This window comes from Naumovozyma castellii, chromosome 2 (genome assembly GCF_000237345.1).
Source record: "Naumovozyma castellii chromosome 2, complete genome".
In the NCBI taxonomy this organism is placed as follows: Eukaryota; Fungi; Ascomycota; class Saccharomycetes; order Saccharomycetales; family Saccharomycetaceae; genus Naumovozyma; species Naumovozyma castellii.
Genome location: NC_016492.1, coordinates 711,023 through 728,917, shown reverse-complemented (window position 1 = coordinate 728,917; position 17,895 = coordinate 711,023). Strand labels below are relative to the sequence as shown.

The window sequence follows — 17,895 nt, the reverse complement described above, 5'->3', positions numbered from 1 at the left end:
GGTTATTTCTCACTATAAATATGACCAGAATTGTTTGAATATATTTTCGCTTCATCCCTATGTCCCTGCGTTACAATTATTGTCACATTTGACAATATTTCCTTGCTCGTTGCCATGATGATAGTGGTGCAATATTATATGTCTTACATGTATGTTTGCATGGTAAACATGTAACTAACCGCAGTCTGCCAACCTTGGACTGTCATTGCCCCAGTCAGAAAAATAAGAAAGTTTGGCTCTCATTTAAATACTCAAACCAACGCCAACGTTCGTCTACTACCAACCGTTGAAATTTTACTTTACAACCCTAAGCCCCCACCTGAAATTAAACTTATTGAACTTGCTACTAGTATGCAACTATTATTATTACTATTAACTTGTTATTTGATTTGGTTTAGGAATGATGTGATGGATGGTTCAACATCATCAAGATGTTGAGCATGAAGCACTACTTGATGAATTTTGAGAAAATAACACTCTCATAACATTGCCTACCATAAATATTATGATTTCGTTTAGGGACATGCTTTTTACCTGGACTGATTGCGTTGACTCCAATTGGATATGAACAAATGAGCACAGTCGTTACTATCTTATAGTGATACTGGTAGTTTACATCGGTACTGTCACTTCAACAACAACATCAGATATATTATATCTGAAACAGATTAGGATTGAATTAAACGTTAAAAAAAGAATATCGTCGTTCGCTCTGGAGGAATTACACTTATCGATTCTTCTATTACACCATCATTGCTCCCAAATGTCAGCAACTATACTATTATTCTTTGAATAATTGCGGCAACAACAATGGCAACATCTGTGCTAGGTGATGTCTGCTTCCACAAATTGCGAATAGAATTTACCTACGAAATTATTTACTGTTAACGAATTTCCTTCTGTGGCCTGCATTGCTGGCTTCAGAAAACGTCATCGCAAGTATTTCAATTATGGTTCCGATACGTACCCTCTTTACGAGTTTTCAATTGTATAATAAAATGAATCCATCTGTTGTAATTGTACATCTAACATTTTTCTTACTTTTACGGGGATAGTAAACACTGAAGAATTTGTTTAATCGTCACCTCATGCTTATCCATCTCAGTGCTTGCATTACGAGGGGGACCAGCCGCTAATTGATCGCATACATAACCATTTCATGCCAACCACTAGTCTATTAGCATCTCAGTTTCAAATGAATACAATTTGTTAGCGCTTTAGTCCATCTCCTTTATTGTATGTTTTTCTCAGCACAAGGAATTTTTTCAAAATATTATGACAGTCTTTTTTTTTTTTGAAAGCTTCGGGTGGAGACTTAGTGACATCCGTGACACATATTTTATGAAAATAATGTATTTCGACAGAAACGCCAAGTGTTCAGGTTTGGTAAGTGTGTCAATTTAATGTCACGGATAACCGGAGAAGCACATCAAGGGGTGAGCCTTTGCATATGAAAGTTTTGACTTTAGAGCAGCCGTCACTTTTTTGACGTCTGGTATATGTTTTGTCCCATAATCCTGCGGTTCCATGATATCCTTGAACGGTTATTCTCGGAGTGCTTAGTCGCCTACGAGGTTTCACTGTAGTCTTCGGACTTCGGACTTTGGACTCTCCCATTGTCCGATGGAGCATTGAAGAATATTCTGCTTGGATCCCTTATTTGAAGAGTTACTGGAGAACAGCCTTTTTGTGAGCTCCCAAGTCGACGTATATAAAGTGGAGCTCTTTTTCTTGTCTTCTACTTTTCTTTCCTTATTAACCTCACTTTGTGCTCAAAGAAATCAAGCTTCTGTTATAATATGTCTCAATTCCCATTCTCTTTCGGTAACCAAGAAATGTTCTCTCCACTAGATGAGTATTTAATAGACACGGTCAGTGAAAAGCTGGATCAATTGGATGAAGATTTAATATACCTTCGTGATTGCCAAAAAAAAAGTAACACGCATCCCTTTCAAGAACAGGATGATGACATGTATCAACGTTGTGCAAGAGTACTCGACGATTATAACAAAGAGAGAAGCGATTTACCGTATGATTACGAAGATAGTTCAATGGACGACCATGGATATAGGTTACCATGCAACTACGAAGATAAGTTTAATTTATCGTACAATAACGAGGATAATTCAAATGGTAGCTTTGAATATAATCTATCTTACGGCAATGAACCAACAAGCTCCCCTAAGGAAAGATACATTGATCCCCATCTGCTGACTCTACCAATAGTAGACAGATTAAATTTGGAAGAAAATGCAGACGTCAAGTATCCAATGAATGAACCTTTTGTGGACAGTGAATTTTCATTAATTGGAGAAGCCAATTCTACTGAAGCCATTGCAACCACAGGGACCATTGAAAATACTGGGATTACTGAAGCAATTGGATCAACTGAGCCAACTCAAGCAGCTCAACCAACTGAAGCACTCAGGATAAATCCTGAATTTCCCTGCCCTCATTGCCAGAAAACATACCGAACGGAAGCCCAACAGAAAAAGCATCTGAAGGATGTTCATGTAGAGAGGAAGCACATGTGTCTTTTCTGTTCACGGTGGTTTAAGAGGAAGGATCATATGATCAAGCATCAGGAAGGAGGTTCACCTTGTAAAGGTGCTAACCAGAAATCCTAGAATGGTATAAAATGTTTATGAATAGACTTACTTTGCATGTCTTCAGTTTTATATATATTTTTGTGTAATGTTTCAAACTGATAATAAAATATTTTGTATTTAGATAAATAAATGCCGGGCGCAACGTTAACCTGAAGAGATTCTTAGGTAGTTCATACCTATTTTTAAACAGCCATTTAGATATTAGAAAAGTGACAACTTAATATTTTGCTATAGAAACACCAAATAATTGATTAATATTCTCTACCAATCTCGAACCCGCTTTTTGTGTTTCCTTACATATTACAAAAGCACTTGAAGGAAAAGATGCTTTGATTGACAGCCACTGATGTAATTTAACGTACCACCGTGACGTTACTTCAAAGGATCACTAAGGATTTAATTTATCATACCACCACAAAAATAATTTAAATGGCGACTCTGAGTATGATTTATCTTACGGTAATGAAGCATCCAGTTCACCAGATGTTTGATGTTTTAAACTTCTTCTATTGACCCTACCTGCGTTTGACAATCAGAATCGAAGCACAATAGATACAAATCAGATTACTCAATCATCAGGGAAGGCAAGTTTTTAAAAGGGGAACAGCATTTATCAACAGGTTGAATCGTTTCAACCAACTTGAGAGATTGCAAGGGCTAAAAATGCAGCTCTGAATAGGGTCACTGAAAATTTGGGTGTCATAGAAGTGAACGGCATGGACTCCCAGCATCCCGGCAGCTAATGTGCGAGGATGCACAAGATTATGGCATAGCATAAAAAGCATCTAAAGAACCCATATGTCGACCAGAAGTTTATGTGTCCTTTTTCATTACATCGGTTTAGATTAAAAGGCAATTTAATTAAACACCAAGAAGGGAAGTTGCCTTTCAATACGATGGAATAAAAAAGACTTGGACGTAAAAAATGTGTCTGTATTTGTAATGTTTCGATGTACAGAGTAGAAAAGCATTTCAAATGTGTGAAAAAAATTTCAAATCCGAATGATAAGAACAAAACATATATTGTATGCAAATGATTCATATAATCCCAGAGGTCTTAAGAAACAATATTGCTTTATTGTGGCGTCTCATATTCAACGTTCGCCAGGCATAACTCTCAATACAAATTTTGGTTTTTGTTACCCGGTTGTGATTTTTGAAAAAATCACCTATCTGTAAATTCAAACTCAGGCCAAATTAAAGCTGGTGGGATTTTAGAGCTATCTTAGACATTAAAATGGACTGATAGATAATATATAACCTACCCATACTTTACACACTTGTCGAACCAAAATGGCTTCTTTACCCAAAAGAATTATAAAAGTACGTTAATCCGTTTGAAAATCAGAATATTATGATCTTTTTGTACAGAGAGCACGAAGTTATATCTGTCTCTTTGAGCAAAGGGTTGGGAAAACAACCATTAATTACTAACCAAAAAACTTTATTTGTTGTTGTATCAGGAAACTGAACGTCTGATTAGTGATCCTGTCCCGGGTATTACTGCTGAACCACATGAAGATAATCTTCGTTATTTCAATGTCACTGTTGAAGGACCAGCAGGTTCACCCTACGAAAATGGTATTTTCCAGCTAGAATTATATTTACCGGATGATTATCCAATGGAAGCGCCAAAGGTGCGTTTTTTGACCAAGATTTACCATCCCAATATTGATAGATTAGGCCGTATATGTCTAGATGTCTTGAAGACAAATTGGTCCCCAGCCTTACAGATCAGAACTGTCCTTCTTTCAGTCCAAGCATTATTGGCTAGTCCTAATCCAAACGATCCATTAGCAAATGATGTCGCTGAAGAATGGATTCAAAATGAAGCTGGCGCCAAAGCTACAGCAAGAGAATGGACCCAGAAATACGCGAAGAAGGTTGAAAATTAGCTTTTTACTCAGTCTTCCCTTTCTCATTCTAGAAACAAATACATATTTTGCAATAATTTACTTAGAGTACATAAATATTAATGATAACGTCAAAAAGTCTTTTTTATTTTTTCGTTTATTTTTTATATAGAGGCAGGAAACTGTGAAGTAAATGTTACTTCAATTTAAATAATTATTCAAAGAGGGAAGTCATAAATGGTTTTTATATTTGAAACTTTATTTACGTTTCCACCAAATATTCTAATTCTTACAAATAAAATGTATATTAATAAGAAAAGAGAAAGCAAAAAATTAATATAAATTCTCAGCATTTCTCCAAATTTATCAAAAGTAAACTGAGTAACCATCCAACTCAACACTAACCAAAACGTGTATGATAATAGGTAAACAACTCTGATATTACGTTAACTACAGCTGATCCCTTCGGACTCCGAAAAATTCCTTGCCTCCGCGGAAAGGAAAAAATTCAATATAGACCGTTTGGAGAACGCACCAAATTTCCAACAACGTAGCATATATTAGGAGTTATCCCATTGAACAGGTAGTACGGTAAATTAGCAAAGTCCTAAGGATCATCGCGACTTAACTATAGCAGATATAGTACGTCTACCATTTTATACAATCGAGATTTTTTTTGCCTTGAGAAAAGTGATAGATCGGTTTTGAGAAAATAGATGTCTAGATCGCCATTCCAGGATCGGGGACATGATCGTGAAAATCCACTTTCACCATTTGATGATAGCTTTCAGTTTGAAGATAAGGATAAGACTAATTCTTTCTTGAAGGGAGACGCTGTAACTGTGGAAGATGTAGAAGAAACCAAATACGATGATTCAAGCTCCATTCTACCGACTCCTGTAGTTGGGGGAACTGCCCAGTTCGAAGATATTGAGTTGAACTCTGAGCTCCCAAACAGTTCTGAAACAGAGATGAAAAGGTTACGACTTGGTACGAAAAGAGTTAAGAGAGAAACAAATTTTGATCGAAATAAGACTAAAACGATAAAATGGGCCCAGAAAAATGTTCACATACCATTCAAAAAACATGATGAAGATGCAGATGTTGATGATAACGAAACAGGACTACTAAATAGATCTGACGAATTTAGAACAATTTATCATAACATGCCTTTGCCAGATGAGATGCTATATGAAGACGGGCTACCTATCATGGAATACCCACGTAATAAGATTAGAACTACCAAATACACTCCATTAACTTTTTTCCCCAAGAATGTAATGCTCCAATTTAATAATTTTGCCAATATCTATTTCTTGATTATGATTATTTTGGGGGCTTTCCAAATCTTTGGGGTGACAAATCCGGGGTTAGCTGCTGTCCCATTAATCGTTATCATCATCCTTACGGCTATTAAGGATGCCATCGAAGATTCAAGAAGAACGTTGTTAGATATGGAGGTTAACAATACACGTACGCACATCTTACAAGGACCAGAGAACCCAAATGTTCCAATAGATAACGTCTCTTCCTGGAGAAAGTTTAAAAAGGCAAATACCAAACTAATGCTAAAATTCTTCCAATTTATTAATGAAAGGTTTACGGCTACGGGGAAGGAGGCAAGAAAGCAACGCCAAATGAAAAGAAGGAGAGCCAAGAAACTAGGAAAGACGGAACTGCCTCGAACATCACTCGATTCGTATCAAAGTACAAGAATGTCTGCCGATTATTATCGTCCTTCTTTAGAACAATCTAATATTGACTCTACTTTTGAAAACGGTGAGATCAGTGTATTGGACCCATCATTACCTCCAATGGCGAACTCAAAATTTGCCAACGATTTTTGGAAAAATGTTAGAGTTGGTGACATTGTCCGTATCCATAACAATGACGAGATTCCAGCTGATGTCATTCTTCTATCGACGTCAGATATTGACGGTGGTTGTTACGTAGAAACTAAAAATTTAGATGGTGAATCAAATTTAAAAGTTCGCCAATCCTTAAGATGTACAAATGCTATTAGAAATTCTCGTGATATTTGTCGAACTAAATTCTGGGTAGAGAGTGAAGGACCTCATGCAAATCTATATGTCTACCAAGGTAATTTGAAATGGATTGACTCATTGGATGGACAAACTCATAATGAACCAATTACCATTAATAATATGCTTCTTCGTGGTTGCACCTTGAGAAATACAAAATGGGCAATGGGTATCGTTGTATTTACTGGTGATGATACAAAGACCATGATTAACGCAGGTGTCACACCTACGAAAAAATCTAGAATTTCTAGAGAATTGAATTTTTCAGTGCTAATAAATTTTGTCTTTCTCTTCATCTTATGTCTTATTGCTGGTGTAGCTAACGGTGCATATTATAGAAAAAAACCGAGATCAAGAGATTTTTTTGAATTTGGTACCATAGCAGGTAATCCAACAACTAATGGGTTTGTTTCATTCTGGGTTGCTGTTATCCTTTATCAATCTCTTGTCCCAATCTCACTATATATTTCCGTGGAAATTATTAAGACAGCTCAAGCCATATTCATATATTTGGATGTTCTGTTATACAATGAGAGGTTAGATTACCCATGTACACCTAAATCATGGAGTATCTCAGATGATCTTGGCCAAATTGAATACATCTTTTCAGACAAAACAGGGACCTTAACTCAAAATGTCATGGAATTCAAAAAATGTACTATAAATGGTGTATCTTATGGTCGCGCCTATACAGAAGCATTAGCAGGACTAAGAAAAAGGCAAGGTATTGATACTGAAAAGGAAGGACGAATTGAAAGAGAAGGAATAGCGCAAGATAGAGAAATAATGATAGATGATCTTCGAAAAATTTCTAACAATTCGCAATTCTACCCAGAAGAACTTACCTTTGTCTCTAAAGAATTTAGTCAAGATTTACTCGGGAATAATGGAGAAGTACAACAAAAGAGATGTCAACATTTCATGTTGGCGTTAGCTCTGTGTCATTCTGTATTAGTCGAACCAGATAAGAATGATCCTAATAAATTAGAATTGACGGCACAGTCACCAGATGAGACAGCTTTAGTTACAACTGCGAGAGATATGGGGTTCAGTTTTATTGGGAAAACCAAGCAGGGCTTACTGGTAGAAGTGCAAGGTATACAAAAAGAGTTTCAGATCCTTAATATCTTAGAATTTAACTCTTCCAGAAAAAGAATGAGTTGTATAGTCAAGTTGCCACCCGCTACCGAGAAAGATGAACCTAGAGCATTATTGATTTGTAAAGGTGCCGATTCCGTCATTTACTCCAGATTGAGTCGTAAACCTGGTTATAATGATGAAACCTTATTAGAGAAGACTGCCCTACATTTAGAACAATACGCCACTGAAGGTTTGAGAACATTATGTGTTGGTCAAAGGGAAATATCTTGGTCTGAATATCAAGAGTGGAATGAAAAATACAATATTGCTGCCGCATCCCTTGCAGGCAGAGAAGAAGAATTGGATCACGTTGCAGATCTTATTGAACGTGACCTAGTATTATTGGGTGGTACTGCTATTGAAGATAGATTACAAGATGGTGTTCCGGATTCTATCGCTTTGTTAGCCGAAGCCGGTATTAAATTATGGGTTTTAACCGGTGACAAAGTGGAGACTGCGATTAATATTGGGTTTTCTTGTAATTTATTGAATACTGATATGGAATTACTTGTTATCAAGACAACTGGGGAGGATGTTAAGGAATTTGGTGATGATCCAACTGAAATTGTTAATGCTTTAGTATCCAAATACCTGATGGAGAAATTTAATATGACTGGTTCTGAAGAAGAGCTTGCTGCCGCAAAAAAGGATCATAGTCCCCCTCAAGGTGAATTTGCCATAATCATCGATGGTGAAGCCTTAAAGATCGCGCTAACTGGGGACACTATGAAACGTAAATTTTTACTTCTCTGTAAGAACTGTAAAGCTGTTTTATGTTGCAGAGTTTCTCCAGCACAAAAGGCAGCTGTGGTCAAGCTTGTAAAAGATACGCTTGACGTTATGACTTTAGCCATAGGTGATGGGTCTAATGATGTCGCCATGATTCAATCTGCGGATGTCGGTGTTGGTATTGCCGGTGAAGAAGGTCGACAAGCAGTTATGTGCTCTGATTATGCTATTGGACAGTTTCGGTATGTGACCAGATTAGTTTTGGTTCATGGGAAATGGTGTTATAAAAGGCTGGCAGAAATGATTCCTCAATTTTTCTATAAGAATGTTATTTTCACTCTGGCATTGTTTTGGTATGGTGTTCATAATGACTTTGATGGTTCATATCTATTTGAATACACTTATTTGACGTTTTACAATTTGGCATTTACCTCATTACCTGTTATCTTCTTGGGGATATTAGATCAGGATGTCAGTGCTACTGTATCTATGATTGTTCCGCAACTGTATCGTTCAGGGATCTTGAGACAAGAATGGAATCAGACCAAATTTTTATGGTATATGTTTGATGGTATATATCAGTCTGTCATATGTTACTTCTTCCCCTACCTAATCTACAGAAAGACTAACATTATTACACAGAATGGTCTTGGGTTAGATCATCGTTATTATGTCGGTATCCCCGTGACTGGTATTGCCGTGACGTCGTGTAATTTCTATGTGTTAATGGAACAATACAGATGGGATTGGTTTACAACATTTTTTGCATTTTTGTCCACCATAGTCTACTTTGGTTGGACAGGTATTTGGTCCAGTTCCATTGCCAGTTATGAGTTTTGGAAAGGTGCTTCACGTATGTATGGAACACCTTCATTCTGGGCCGTTTATTTCGTTGGATTTTTATTTTGCATCTTACCAAGATTTACATACGATGTCTTCATGAAATATCTTTATCCATCTGATGTGGAAATTATTAGAGAAATGTGGCAACATGGTGATTTTGCCCGTTATCCCGATGATTATGATCCAACTGACCCCAATAAACCCAAAGTTGAGAAAGCCCACGAGTGGGGCCAATATAAGATCGTGGACGAATCCATTGGAGATGCTGTTGTCTGTGCAAGTGATTCACAGGGAACTATTGTTACTGAAGAAATTCCAATGAGTTTCTTAGATGTTAAGAAGGATTCCTCCAATCAAGTTACGAGAGAGAAGCAAGTTAGTAGAGATTCATTAGACGAGGACGATGCACGCAGAGACTCTATGAACAATGCTAGAAATAGTATGCAATTCAGACCATCGTCTAGTTCCAGGGTAAGAACATCCTTGGACCGTACAAGGGACGAAATGCTCGCATCAAATCAATTAGACACGCGGTACTCAGTGGACCGGGCCAGAGTATCATTGGATCTACCTGGGGTAACGCATGCGGAGATGCTGCTCAGGGGCAGTACTAGCAAGGACAAGTAGACAAATACATATTTATAGACATCTGTACAGTAGTAGTGTATATACGAGCACCAACACCTCCTCTGGAGTTGATAACCAACGTTAAGTAACCGTTGTCGCTGTCACTACGGTGACAAAAACCGTTCAGGCATGGAAAATCACGGTGCGTGGCATCCGCCTCTCGAGAGAAATCACAGAGAAAAGCCGCAGGTACCTTGCAGGCCCCCACGCCTGAGCAGAAATGCCACACTTACTTTTATGGTGCTGGAAATCCTGACAAGAGGAACTCTAATCTGTTCTTGCTGGGGACCTGCCTCATGATGGATGCCAAGTTCGTTATTAATCTCCGTCCAGTAACAAGCTATCCACCCGAGATTGCCTCTATTTGAACCAGAAAGGAGATATCAATAGTTATCCACAGTTGCAAAATCGCACGTTTACGACGGGAAATACTTATTTATAGGAGCAACACAGGAAAATACCAACTAGGATTTCCATTTAACCATCTGAATAAGTTACCATTCTCTACTGGGGATAACACCTACTTTTGTATTGAATAACACAGTTCCGCACTTTAATGTCTCAATTACCTCCTGCAGATGCCACTTTGCAGCAGAAACACTCGAAACGAACACCTTCTTTGGTATCCACTGCAAAATGGAAGATTTCCGACTACTGTAACAAGAGTCCAGTTCGTAATACTGCTACAGATAAGAATGCTACTGTAGCTATTGCTGATCAGGCAATGAAGATGAATAATGTAATACAAAAAAGTCCAAAAAAGGAGTCAAAAGACAACTCGAAGAAAAAGGCTACGTCACAGAGAGTGTTTGTGAAGTATAGCTTCGAAAAAAGTAATGAAGAAATATTACCAAGAAAATTGGCCACCACAGCCCCAGAGGAAACAAAACCCACCAAGAGAAAGTTTTCAAAGAAAGGTATATTAAAGATGTTTTCCTCTTCTAGAAAGGACCCAATAAATGTTCCTGAAAATGAAAACATACATCCAAATGACGCTACTATCTCGAAGACTGCTATCTTGAACGATACCGTCTCAATTAATCAACAAAACATCAACCTATATTTGTCAAGACAGAAAAGTTCAAATGATCTTGAAAGTCCATATCATAATTTTATCCAGGCAGGCACACCGATGAACCAAGAACTTCTCACTGACAATCAGATACTCTTCCCAAGTGTTTCGACTGCACATGAACCCAATCATCAACCAATTTTGGAAATTCCCATTTCTCGAAGGCCAACCTTGGGAATATCCGAGGAGAATGACGCAGCAATAGCATTTAACAGAATTCATAGTGCAGAACCGTTCCCAATAGAGGAACGAATGGATGCCATTAGAGCATTTAGTAAAATAACGAATAAGAGATCACAGTCACTATCACAAGTGCCCACCATGAAATCAAACATTCAAAAAAACAGAAACATGTCTGTCACATCTGTATCATCAAATATGTCGAATTTATCAAAATATTCTCCACTTGGAACCGTGACTCCAGGGAGAAGGAGGTCAAGTGTGCAAAGGCATTCGTTTTATAGATCATCAAAAGAATGGCTTTCTCTATACAATATCCATGATCATGTGGAAACACAACAAGATGAAACATTTTTGGACACTTCATTGCCAAGGGACACAAAGATATGCATTCGGAAAAAGCAACCAGGATCCATTTCTGAACTTAATAAAACTTCTATGGTTAATATAACAACTGCAGAGTCTCCAGGTTATCCACTACAAACATCATTTGTACGCCCTTCAATAGACCCAAATTCAGTAATTACACCGACCAGAACAGAATTTTCCTTCAACACAAATATTACTTTAGATGGGGTAGAGAATTCTGGTTATGATCCAATCCTTGATTTATTGTCCCCCACGACTAACGATTCAGTAACTACCGAAATGATCCCTTCGGCTGATTTTCAAAATAATGAGAATATCTCTCAAGTTGACCTGGGAAATTTTGATTTACACCTAGAAATGAAGAAAAAAAGGAGCGAAGGGTTAGAATTAATGAACACAGTTCCAGGGAATTTTGGAATTACTGATGAAACATTTCAAAATCGATATAATTCAAATGGGTTTGTTCCAGATGCTTTGAATTCGACTTCAAACATCAATTCAAGTTCTACCACAATGACGGATGCAAATACCATAGTTCCCACCACAACAGCATCAACTTCCGTCGAAGAGAGTACACAGTTTTCTACTATGGCTGATAAGAATTTCCTTATATCAAATGACTTGCCCGGTGCATATTCTGAGTTTGATTTTGATAATCCAAATTCATTCTTCCATGAGCAATGCCGATTAATAAATGACGGATCTGTCTTAAGGAATTATTCGGATACACAGTTTGCAAATGAGCTCAATTATCTTAATAACGGAGAAAATTTTGAGACTAATATGGAAAATTCCTAGTCATAAACGTTAATTCCGTATTCAAACAGTTAACTAAATACTAACATAAATAGCAGGGCTGTTTTTGTTTTTACGTTGTTTTAAATATATATAGCACATTCTATAATATTCAATAACACTTTTTAAGATCCGTGTTTTGGTATGACACTAGTTACTAACCATTTACCTTTATTAGTTTGAGATATACCTATGTTGTTTGTATCAGCTATATGTTCAATTTTCAAATAATTTCAGAATTTTTATAGATTGTATAATATTATTAATATTATCTAGTTTCAGAGGTTCTCTGCAAATGTGAGTATGCTCTTAAGGGCATTACGTTTAACGTTCCAGTCGTAATTTAGTACACCTTCACCGGCTCCCTTACTTGTATTTCTAAGGCCATCACCGTAAACCAAACGTACAAAATCACTTTGTAAACCCATCGGAACTGTAATAATATCCTCATTAAGGCCTCCATTTAACATTTTACGTTCCTTCATCAATCGAGAAGTATGTTCTAAAGTGTCTGCGGCTACCTGTGCATTATCAACAATTTCTGATGGGATACCACACATTGATGCAACATGCATACCAAACGAACCTTCACTTTGACCAGGGACCAATTTGTACAAGAAGGTAACATTACGCGTTTCATCATCCACTAAGATGCTCATTTTCATAGGTTTTACTTGAGGATGCCCCTTGAAACTTAGTCCTAGGGAAGCATAATGAGTAGCAAAAAAGCCTAAACTTTGTATATGTGTGGCGACATGATGTAATACACTCTCAGCAATGGCAAAACCGTCATTTGACGAACCACCTCTTCCTAACTCATCCAACACTAACAACGACCTATTCGTTGCTAAGTCTAAAATTTTCTTGGTTTCAGACAATTCGACAAAGAATGTAGACTTACCTTGCATAATGTTATCATTTGCACCTAGACGAGTCATTATTCTATCAAATGAAGTCAATTCTGCCGATTCACATGGAACATAACACCCCATTTGTGCCATAATTACGGCAATACATGTCATTCTAAGAACAGTGGACTTACCTGCAGCATTAGCACCTGTCAATAAACCCAGTTGTGGTGAATCCTTCCCTAGCTCAACATCATTGGGAATGAAATCTTTTGTTGAAGAACTTCCTAAATTGAAGCATGGATGTCTTAGAGAGGTAAATTTCAAGTATCCGTTTAATTTCGTTCCTGTTTCAAGATTGACCTCATCTCGTAATACTGGCCTACATGCAGGATAGCCCAATGACTCTGATGTTCTGGTCAATGCTAACAAACAATCAATATTTGAAATAACATGGACGGTTGGCATCCATGTTGTATTATAATGGGCGTCGAATTTCTTACATAATCGAATCTTCAATTCATTTTCTAATGCCTTATGGAGCTCTCTTGCCTCCGCCATGGACCTAGCAAGTACTCTAACTTCTTCAGAGTAATATCGTTTGGTTGATTTATTAGCTGCCATTTGTGTCCAATCAGATGGAATCTGCTTTGTAATGGACACCGGTACCTCAATTGTATATATCTCTTTACCAGAATCCTTATATTGAATGTTTGAATTTTTGAATCTTTTTTTATACAAATTTAATTGGTCTTGTAGTTGATCTTCTAACTCTTGAATATCATCTAATGATTTATCAAATTCTGGTTCTATACCTCTATGGGGAATAATTATATTTTCTTCCACCGCTTTTATACGGTCGAATGCATTGGTCCAGTTTTCGACGTCGTCAATTAGACTTTTTGGAATTTGACTAAAGTATACTGAGAGTGCACCCTTTAAATCAAAATCCTTTATAGAATTTTGTAAAGTTACAATATCCTCAAATGCTTGAATGACTCTATCAAAATCTTTGACTTTTAAAGTACCAGAATGAATACGTGCTAGCATTCTTTCCACATCAGGAAGTTTAGTAAAGGTAGATTCTATTGTGTCTCTTAATTCAACGTTGTTCATTAGTGTCTCTATGCTATCCAATCTCTTCTCAATATCCTTCTTATGAAGTAAGGGATGCATTAGCCATTTCTTCATCATTCTCTTCCCCATTGGTGTTATTGCCCTGTTAAATAGTTTGAATAAAGTTCCTTTATCAGTTCCATCAAATGAGTTGGAAAATATTTCCAAATTTTGCAAAGTAACACCATCCAATATTAGCGAGTTTTGGGATTCTATTGGGTTATATTCCTTGATGTTACCTAATGAAATCAAATTTTGATCTAGTTTTAACCATTTCAAATAATAAAGCAACCCTCCAAATGTCGAAAATCCGATTTTCTTACCTTCTTTATAATAGTTTTTCAATGTCTCAGGCCATTTAGATTCATCTTCAAAATAATTCCCAGTGATTAGTTCATCATAGGTCTTTTCAAAATTATAAAATTCCTGATCTGGTTTAATATTATTGAATATAGCATTTGGAGCTGCATTAAATTTCACAATCTTATTTGCTAAACTGGATAAGTTATTCTTTTCCATTATAATTTCCTTTGGTTTAACTTGAGACATAATAGTATCTAATTTGGTACATTCACTATCGTCTTCGAATTCTAAAAGTTGTAACTCACCAGTAGAAGTATCAATGAATGCAATACCAAATAGTTTCTTACCTATTGAACTTGGACCTGTCGAATCAGTTGTGAATGTTGTTTGTTCGTCAATATAAAAATCTCTAGGTTCTTCTCTTACGGCTAAGCAAAATGTGGCTAGGTCGGAATGTAACATATCCCCATCAGTAAGAGTACCTGAAGTAAGGACACATTCCAATTCTCTTTTAACGATACCTTTGGAACCTTCTCTCATTTCCTTGGCTAACATGGATTCCTTTTGATCCACTTTAGCAACTTTATAACCGTATTGAATGAATTGTGAAGCCCAATATTCAAAGGACATTTCAGGAACACCTGCTAACTGCATGTTAGCTCTACCACCGCCTGCCAATTTCCAATCAAACAACGAGTTAGCTAAGAATGCATCCTTTTCATACAACTCATAGAATTTACCTTTTTTAAAGAAGACAACACAATCCCACATCTTGGATTTAATTTCCCAATATTGTTTTTCAAAAGCTGTAAATTTTCCCCACGCAGAACTTGGAATATGTAAGGTTCTTGGATCATATTCTGGATCAGTGGGTGCTCTACCCTGTGCATCTTTCTCATTTACCAGCCAATGATACCTTTCTTCATTCTGTTTATTAAATTTCTGTGCTTTTGGTTGAGTTGCCGGTTGCGATGTCCTCTTTGGCTTTGGTACGGGCAATTTTCTCATGGGTGTTGGAGATTTCTTAATTATTGGTTTCTTCTCCACTAGGTCCATAATATCATCGTCATCCTCATCGTCAATGAATGCATCAATATCGGATTCATCATGGTTATTTACAGTCTTGCCAGGAATGAAATCTTCATCATCGTCATCATCGTCATCTTGAGCAACTATCTTAGTTCTCTTTCTCTGAGTAGAGGATAAGGCAATATTATCGTCATCCTCATCACTATCTTCTGCGTAATTGACAGATCTCTTATTAGATCTTTCCTTCTTCACTATATTTGATAAGGATTCATCGTCAAAAGATGTGTCCAATGTCTGATCCAATGCACTTTCTGAAGATGGAACTTGGCCTTCACTCTTAACACTTGATGGAATTTCCAGGGTGGGCGTGGGTTCCACCTTTGGAGTTGGTGGCTTTTTCTTAATTGGAGTTGCTGTGGAGGGATCCTTCTTGGAAAAGAATGATAGAAGAGATGATTGCTTCTTCTTCTTTTGGGATGAGTTTTGCGAACCTTTTATGTTTAAGACCTTTGAGGTCTTAGGTGTCAGAGGAGTCATCTTCCTTTGTGGTTGACCTTTTAGACTATTTGAATGATAGGAGAGAATAAGTGTTGTAACTAGTTCAATCTTTTTAAATATTCTAGTTTACGCGTAACGTATGTTTTTTCCTTACGCGTCACGCTCATTAGACTATATAAGTTAGATATTGTTTTCAATAAATACAAGTGACTTTTTAAAAAACAATAAATTGAGCATATAAATAATTAAATAATGATTGAATAAATGGGATGCAAAGTAAGGAACACATTTATTCCACGAATTAGGGATGTGGAAAAGGGTTGCTCAATTAATTTTTTCTTCTTCCTTCTTTCATAAAATGTCTATTCAAGCCTGTAAGGCATGTTGAAAGAAATCTGGGTCTTCCTCCAACGATTCCTTAATGATGTCCAACCCACCTTGGAATTCCCCGTTCATATACAATTGAGGGAAAGTAGGCCAATCTGAAAATTTTTTTAATTGTTCTCTAATGGAATTATCTCTTAAGATATCGAAGAAACCGAATCTGACTTGATGTTCTCTTAGGATGCCGACGATTTGTCTAGAAAAGCCACATTTTGGTTCAGATGGGTTCCCCTTCATGAATAGCATCACTGGTGCTGCGTTGACCAATTTAGCAAGTCTAACATTCAATTCTTCTTCTGTTTCCTCTTCGTCTTCCGCTTCTTCATCTTGAGCGGTATTGTTTGGTGCGTCAGTGGCAGTGGTGGACTTTATACATTCATCTAGGACGGCGATGAATTCCTTTGGATCAGCACCAGATAGCTCCTTTAGGATGGTACCGTTTTGAATGATGACGAAATAAGGCACAGCCGAGACTTCGAAGAGTTCTGAAATTTCAGAGTTTGTATCGGCGTCGATGGCCAAGAAGGAAACGTCCTTGTTAGAAGGTTCGTCACTGATGGCAGAGTATACTTCGTTCATTACTTTGCATGGTTCTGCCCAGTTGGTGTGGAAGTAAAGGGAGATGAGCCTGTTTCCGGCCTTTGTTGTTGTAAGGTCCGTGAATTGGTCCTGGCTTGTGATTTCGATGACTGGCATTGCTGTGGTTTGCTGAGTTGGTCGGCGAGAACTGATAAGCAGATGGAAACCTTGATTTGACTTGGCTTATATATGAGATGAGATCCAGTTGTTGTATTTGTAATCCTGAAAATTTCAAAACGGCGACTGTGGCATCGAAATATGACTCTCTGTGGCTTACGTAATGTGCAACCCTATAGGGTGAAATAAACCTACAATGTTATAGATATATGGTATCGATGTATACTGGTTCAACATATGGTCATTAGTGCCCTTGAATAATGGTGGTAATAGCTCTTTATAGATGTATATACTAACAGCACGGCCATCCGGGTGACCGATGGCCGTTACCCGGAGGCTCTTGGGCCAATGACAAAGAATTCTCAGACGATTAGATTGGCGTTATATTACTACTTGGAGATGTATTGAACCTCTTTCTCGCACTTCTCCTGTCTTGAACCCCCATAAGAGACTAATACTGCAAGGAAAAGGTATGTGCTATTGTGAACCCAAACCAGCTCGGGCCTAGGCCCTGTTTTGTTCTATCTCTGCGTGTATCGGACTGAAGTGTTCGTGGTTTATGAGAACCCTGTTTATCCATGAGTTAATGTCCTTTTCTATGAGACTTTGGATCGGAGTAAACCGCCTCATCGATTTATCAATTGATTTTCCCATCTAATGGATATATTAGTAAAGATGAGGATGTAGTCAACCCAGTCCCTTTATTTTTTCTTTGTTTCCCCTACTTTTGCAAGAACTACTTCTACGTTACTTGAAATCCAA

The 17,895-nt window shown here is 37.3% G+C and overlaps 6 protein-coding genes across 6 annotated transcripts; 4 read left to right on the top strand and 2 right to left on the bottom strand.

Annotated features, from left to right (window-relative positions):
- Window positions 1-1,799: 1,799 nt before the first annotated feature.
- On the top strand, window positions 1,800-2,627 carry NCAS0B04020 (uncharacterized protein; the record flags this gene model as incomplete). Its single annotated transcript, XM_003674811.1, has 1 exon — window positions 1,800-2,627. The coding sequence occupies one exon, from the start codon at window positions 1,800-1,802 to the stop codon at window positions 2,625-2,627; it is 828 nt and encodes a 275-aa protein (XP_003674859.1).
- Window positions 2,628-3,902: 1,275 nt separating this feature from the next.
- On the top strand, window positions 3,903-4,504 carry UBC13 (E2 ubiquitin-conjugating protein UBC13; the record flags this gene model as incomplete). Its single annotated transcript, XM_003674810.1, has 2 exons — window positions 3,903-3,932; window positions 4,073-4,504. The coding sequence occupies 2 exons, from the start codon at window positions 3,903-3,905 to the stop codon at window positions 4,502-4,504; spliced, it is 462 nt and encodes a 153-aa protein (XP_003674858.1).
- A 674-nt stretch (window positions 4,505-5,178) lies between these two features.
- Window positions 5,179-9,843, top strand: DNF2 (aminophospholipid-translocating P4-type ATPase DNF2; the record flags this gene model as incomplete). Its single annotated transcript, XM_003674809.1, has 1 exon — window positions 5,179-9,843. The coding sequence occupies one exon, from the start codon at window positions 5,179-5,181 to the stop codon at window positions 9,841-9,843; it is 4,665 nt and encodes a 1,554-aa protein (XP_003674857.1).
- A 556-nt stretch (window positions 9,844-10,399) lies between these two features.
- NCAS0B03990 (uncharacterized protein) lies at window positions 10,400-12,262 on the top strand (the record flags this gene model as incomplete). The annotated part of the gene is made up of 1 exon (XM_003674808.1): window positions 10,400-12,262. The coding sequence occupies one exon, from the start codon at window positions 10,400-10,402 to the stop codon at window positions 12,260-12,262; it is 1,863 nt and encodes a 620-aa protein (XP_003674856.1).
- Window positions 12,263-12,537: 275 nt separating this feature from the next.
- On the bottom strand, window positions 12,538-16,092 carry MSH6 (mismatch repair ATPase MSH6; the record flags this gene model as incomplete). The annotated part of the gene is made up of 1 exon (XM_003674807.1): window positions 12,538-16,092. One exon carries the CDS (start codon window positions 16,090-16,092, stop codon window positions 12,538-12,540), a length of 3,555 nt encoding a protein of 1,184 aa, XP_003674855.1.
- A 327-nt stretch (window positions 16,093-16,419) lies between these two features.
- Window positions 16,420-17,133, bottom strand: GRX3 (monothiol glutaredoxin GRX3; the record flags this gene model as incomplete). Its single annotated transcript, XM_003674806.1, has 1 exon — window positions 16,420-17,133. One exon carries the CDS (start codon window positions 17,131-17,133, stop codon window positions 16,420-16,422), a length of 714 nt encoding a protein of 237 aa, XP_003674854.1.
- Window positions 17,134-17,895: the final 762 nt, after the last annotated feature.